Below are 6,305 nucleotides of genomic sequence, written 5' to 3' on the forward strand. Positions count from 1 at the left end.
CGCGTAGCGCGTAAGCAATTCACTTGCGATATAACGTGAATCCCTATTTACTATATATCGCAAGTGAATTGCTTACGCGCTACGCGCAAACGAAATCATACCTCGGCCAACTTCGATGTATCGAATATAGGTTTTCACGTTAAATATCGAGTGCACTGCATATATGATGCTTCGGCAACTCACGAATCGCCAAAGCAAGTGAAATGCTGAATCCACGAGTATGCCGACAAGTCCGCTGCTTCATTGAGTGGTTTAATAGCGACGACAATACAACGTTCAATGCGCTCATATGTTGAAGCTGTCAAAATGATTGTGTTGTATTGTGTATATCATCGTTTCTTCTTCCGCCGTTCCAACGGATTCTCGAAGTGAAATGTGTGCAAATCGTTTTTTAAACGAAAATTGGAATGAATTTCGACCGAAATTCGAAAGGAAATGAAAAGAGAACGAAAAATTGAAAGAAGTGAAAAATGTGTGTTGATCGGTAAAACTCAACATTGTTATCATGAGTAACATATGTGTTATTGGTGAAGTTTCAAATGGTGATGACTTAGTGAAGTTAGTTACGCGTTACTGCTATAATTGTTGAGATCATTTATTTGGGTAAAGTATTTAGAGATATCAATTGTTAGTTGGAAAAATTATTGCGCAGATCGGTAGATCGTCCATCGTTCATGTAAGGGAATAAGGCAACATCTTGTAATTTTTCGTATCGTATAAATATTTTTATGGAAATTTGAATATTATAATAATCAAACAAGTCCATTTATTTGGCTTTATATTCATTTGTCCTTCTTCTTTTGTTGCCGGCACTAGAATGCCGTACATTACAATCTCTCACAATGAACACACTTGACATTTGTTGCTGTGTGCGGTTCACGTTGGGCTTAAGGCCCCTCTCCATTCCTACTACAGCTAACCTATTACAATATCAAAAATATGCATCGATTAAATATAAAAAGTGAATGGTAAATGTTCTGGATATGCCAGATTTTTAGGCGTGACGGAGCTTTTGTTCTAGCTTGTCGATAATATTGCGGCCACCAGTATGACGTCTAATCTCTCCCAAATTCGGACGAATGCGTCTGTACAGATATGCCAACATTACTACGTCTTCGGAATCAACCACCAATTTCTGAACCACAAAATTGGCATATGCATCCATACTGCAAATACAAATACAAATACAAAACAAAAAAGAGCATCAGAAATCACAGCAATGAAAAAAGCCCAAATGTTCAGTTGTGTTAAATCCTATTGGACATTTTTCGATTCGAAATGGAACTTACTCTGGTCTTTGATTGCAAATGATGCGCAGTGCTTGTTTCTTCATATCTGGTGCCGCATACTTCAAAGTTCTCTCGACAACATTTGAAGCGTATTTATCTTGAGCCAATGCAGTCACGCCTTCTACGATGAACCACATCAAATTGTCTTTATCAGTCTGCGCACAATATTCTGAGCCAAAGAAAAATGGATAAAAATGCAATGAGAAAAACATGTTAGAAAATATTTTTATCATTTTTGAATCAAAATACAAGATGATTTTACAAGAAAGCAAAAAAAAACTAAACATTATGAAGAGGTCCAAAATAATTTAACCCACACGAGTGATAAAAAAAATTGTGTATTAATTTTTCGCCATAAATTTGTGGCAACACCAACAGTCTATAATGCAAACGATCTACGGCGTTATCATCAAAGGTCGATACAGTGTAGATGTGAATTTGTTTTCCACTTTCATTCCTATTCGAATCGTTGCGCGTTTTTTAACATAAACAAAAATTGTCGCTGATTTTGAAGCACGACAACACCCGGGGCTTTCGCGGTTTCTTGTCAGTTTTTCTCGTTGCAAACAGTATGGGAGAACGGTGTGCCTAATGGCCGAGGTATATTATTCAAATGAGACATGACTAATCGCGTTTAAATTCAATGCGAATATAAATGTGTGATTGCACGCTCTGTGTTTAGCACTTGGCGTTGGGCAAAGAGAGGGAGAGAGAGAAAATGATTTGTTTGCATTGCTTGCAAAAACTTTTTTCTCTCCTAATTTTACGATGAATGAAAATGATGTGATTATGTTACAATTATTTTACTTACGAACTGCGTGCTGAATCACGTAATTCCCGTAGCAATCTTGAATCAGTTTTAACAATTTATCGGCGTTTCTAGAAATGCACTTGAAAATTTCGCTGCGATGGGTCGGCGATCCATTAGCCAAAATGTATTGGATCACATGAGACCCATACGGATCTAAGCTCAATTCAAAGATGTCATTCTTGACCTTATCGAACAGATAGTCCTGGAAAAAAGTTTCCGATTTCACACAATTCATTACGATCAAATCGTTGCAAACATAAAAGACATTTTACCTTAACATTCAAAGGCTCGCATCGAAACAATTGCTGCATGACATGATTGCCATTATCATTCTTCGACAATTCGACGAAATCGTCCGGAAAAACCAATGTTATGATGAAAATTTGCTGGTGCACTGCCGATTTTTCGAAGACCGCTTGAAGCACACGGCATCCATATTTGTGCATGCTCAGTTCCATGAATTCCGTTTGAATTATCTGACGCAACTCATGTCTCTGTGTTTCTGCGCCAATTTCGAAGATTTTCTGCACCACATAATTTCCAAACGCATCCTTCATGAGTGAGAACAACTCTGATCGCAATTCGTGAAAAATCGCTTCTTTTTGACGATCTGTGGCATCGTTCAATTTACGTATGATTAGTTTTGACCCGATGGGATCTTTAGCGATTTCGGCTACTGGATACTCGCTTAAATTTTCAAAGAAAATTAATCGGTGTGTGTTTTCCATTTTCTGTTGATTGGTCGAAACACAAAAAAAAAAAAGCCCGGTTTTTGATTGTCGCCGATGTCAAATGAAACCAGGAAAAAACGAAAGAAAAACGAGGGACGAAAAAACCATTTAAAAATGATTTGCATTCAACGCAATATTTTTTTCCTACACGAATATTATTTTAAAAAAAAAACACCGAAAAAAAACTATCTTGAGATTTATCGACAGAACACAATATTTTTGATGTGTTTCGGAACGTAGTACACTCAAGACTGAGCTCGAAAAGAAAAAAAACGATGTGCAGACACACGGCGTATTGTCGGTCCATTGGGTTTGGTTGTATTTGCGCTGACGTAATCCATCATCATTCACATACGTGTATTTGTTTTGCTGTCGCGCTTCCATACGCTATTTATGTATACTTTCTTAGTGTTGATAATATGCTTTAGAACAAAAAGTGAGAGTGTGTAATTTGAGTTCGATATTACCGCACACTATCAATTCCAATTTAATGATAATAATCTATCTAACACCAATCCAACACAGTTTTCATCGAAAATGATCATGATTTCTTGTGCTTTTTTCCATTGATCCAATCAGATGAAATTTGATTTTTATTTTAAACCACCGCAATTATAGCATTCAATAACAAAAGCATAAATGCATAACGACAACGGCTCTTGAACGTGTGTTTTTTGTATATGTGTAAATAATTTTCCCATTTCTTTTGTTCCATTCTCAATGTTAAATAAATAGTATTCCTCTTCTTATCTCACGCCAACAACAATAAGTATACAAATGCGGTACACATTCTGTGCATGTGTGTTTATTATAAACAAATATTCAAAATTTTGGCTGATATTTAATTGGAGAAAAGTGGCTGGAAAAGGTATTTCATTGATTCTTCAAAGTATGAATAATTTCAGAAACGCGACAAGCATAAATGTATTTCTTAAAGAAAAAAGATATGCGATTCACAGTTTGAAACACATTCATTTTTTCATTCGAACCACATTCGGTAACACGGAAAAAACGAAACAATTAACGGGGAGCAAAAAAAAACTGTTTAAAATTGATTTGCATTCAACGCAATATTTTTTTCCTACAGGAAAATTATTTAAAAAAACACAGAAAAAAAACTATCTTGAGATTTATCGACAGAAGACAATATTTTCGATGTGTTTCAGAACGCAGCACACTCAAGACTGAGCTCGAAAAGAAAAAAACCATATGCACACGGCAGACACACGGCATATGGTCGGGAAATATTACCTTAGATTAGCTCAGTATATGTTCGGGGAGGCAAAGTCGCACACACACACACATTTTTTATTATTAATATGTGTTCATCGCTCGTTCATATCGAAAATAATTTGTGAAAAATGATTACGTTGATGCCATTTTCCAAAAAAAAAATCACATGGAGCCGAGTGTATTCATGCTCTTATTCATTTATGCATTATTTTATCGCTATGAACTCGACACAAACACGATCGGAAGCTATGTTGTACCTGAAAGTTGCAAGATGAACTTATCAAACTTCTTCCAATATACATGAAAGCGTGTGTGCGTTGCATTTTCCATGTTTCTTATTCATTCGTGTACGTTATAAACTCCTGAGCTCACACAGATTATCTACGCATTCGTCTCTTTCGCTCTTTCTTTCAATCGTGTGCGACTTTGAAATGTTGATTTTGCGTCCGTCTTTTCTTCTTTTCCTTCACAACTCACACCAATTCTGCAATTGAAAACTGAACACTCTGTGTGTCTCCCGCTTCATATATATGTGAACACAATGAAAGCATAGTGGGCAGCGATATGACTCATGACTCGTTCTCTATCTCAACGAACTGCAGCTTATCCGCTTGCCAGTCGAAAAGGCAGAGAGAGAAATTCTGCTTCTCTGCCTTGTTGTTGTTGTTTGCCTTGTTCGCTTTGGTCGCCTTTCTCACGTGCTCCGGTCGATCGAAGTTGGCCGTTCGAAAAACAAAAGAGTGAGATTCGTGCGGAAAATGAATGATGCAACCGACACGTTGATGTGTTTTGGTTTAGCTAAGGAAAATCAACGATTGATAATTATTGTCGCAATTCACGCGCCTCAACGTCTAGTATTCTTCTGTACATTCGCCATCAGTTTCAGACGCCTCGGCGCACTCGGCTCATGGACATTTCTCCCCGGGCGAGCGGGCAAACGAGCGGGCGAGCGGGTTACCCGCTCGCGCATATACCGCACCCGTTTGCCGTCCGCCCGTTCTGATTTTATCAAGACCGTTTACCCGCCCGCTCGCCCGCTGTTGTCCGTTGTGTGAACGCTTGATAAAATCAGAACGGGCGGACGGCAAACGGGTGCGGTATATGCGCGAGCGGGTTACCCGCTCGCCCGGGGAGAAATTTCCATGAGCCGGCGCACTCGCGACTCGATGGGGACAAAGGCTCTCGGAAATTTGTGCCTAGAACGTCAAAGCAATTGACATTTCAATGCTTTTAAGTCAGTAGAACATCAATGCTGCTAATGGCATTGACGTTTTAGGCAAAAGCATAATAGGCGATTTCGAAGAGCCTTTTTTTGCGCGCCGAGACGGCTAGTATTCTTCTGTGCATTTAGCGCCATCACTTTCAGACGCCTCAGTACGCTCGCGCTTCGCGCGCCTCTACTTGAAGAAAGCCTAGTCGGCAGCGATATGACTCATGAACATGGCAAACACAAACCAAAGCCGTTATTCGCTCTGCACAATCGTCTCGTTGCGTGATATATATACGTTTGTTGTATGCGTGTGTATGTTTGTTGATGCGACGGCTACTGAGCACGAGAGATGTGTGTGCGGCTTTTGTAAGCGCGAGATCCGTGTATGCGTCGCTGTTGCAACCATCGATATGCTAGCATTAATGCTTTGCCTTAAAACATGCTGCTTCCTAAGCAATGCAAATGCGAACGTCTGCTTGCAGCGGATCGGGGAATGAAATAGCCATCTGGAATAATCCGTAGTTGATCTATTTATGCATACATAGAAAAATGGCATTAAGTTAAAATCACGTATAACCATCTCAAACGATTACCTTACCGATTCTTACTTACAAAAAAATGTCAACGAAGGACAATTTCTTTTTGGTTTCACTTGTGGTAGGAGACAGCCGCACTTGATACCGCGAGTAGAAGAACTGTGAATAAATGAGATACATTTATACCCAGAGAAAATTTAGAGAGAGAGAGAGAGAGATTGCAGTAAGGAAAAGAAAAAGCACCATTATGACTGTATCCGTAGTCAAAATTTCAGAACCTTCAAAAATTGTGTTGTAATAGAGCTATATAAACTGTGCGGGAACTGTGCAAATCAAAAAACATATGTGCAGTAATTGTGCAATAACGGGTTGGCCAAAATTTGGGTGGGAATTTTTTCGATTTTTCATGGTATAGTCAAAATATCTAAAACATCGAAAAAAGCACTTCAACTCACACAAAAAATATCACGCTGCAGTATGAAATGTGTGTTTCAG

The 6,305-nt window shown here is 38.7% G+C and overlaps 1 protein-coding gene across 1 annotated transcript; it reads right to left on the minus strand.

Annotated features, from left to right (window-relative positions):
* Positions 1–994: 994 nt before the first annotated feature.
* LOC129576532 (pumilio homolog 2-like) lies at positions 995–2,657 on the minus strand. The gene is made up of 4 exons (XM_055461754.1): positions 2,373–2,657; positions 2,101–2,302; positions 1,290–1,458; positions 995–1,166 (listed from the first exon to the last, which is right to left on the minus strand). Exons 1-4 carry the CDS (start codon positions 2,655–2,657, stop codon positions 995–997), a joined length of 828 nt encoding a protein of 275 aa, XP_055317729.1.
* Between the last annotated feature and the right edge of the window lie 3,648 nt (positions 2,658–6,305).

The sequence above is a fragment of the Sitodiplosis mosellana genome, unplaced genomic scaffold, assembly GCF_009176505.1.
Source record: "Sitodiplosis mosellana isolate CC-2019 unplaced genomic scaffold, AAFC_SMos_1.0 Smas_scaffold_6191, whole genome shotgun sequence".
Taxonomy (NCBI): domain Eukaryota; kingdom Metazoa; phylum Arthropoda; class Insecta; order Diptera; family Cecidomyiidae; genus Sitodiplosis; species Sitodiplosis mosellana.

Coding starts and splice junctions, on each gene's coding strand:
- LOC129576532 (XM_055461754.1), bottom strand. CDS start 2,657: ATGAAGGATGCGTTTGGAAATTATGTGGTGCAGAAAATCTTCGAAATT. Junction 2,303..2,372: donor GCGAGCCTTTGAATGTTAAG/GTAAAATGTCTT, acceptor ACTTTTTTCCAG/GACTATCTGTTCGATAAGGT. Junction 1,167..1,289: donor ATTTGCAATCAAAGACCAGA/GTAAGTTCCATT, acceptor TTGTATTTGCAG/TATGGATGCATATGCCAATT.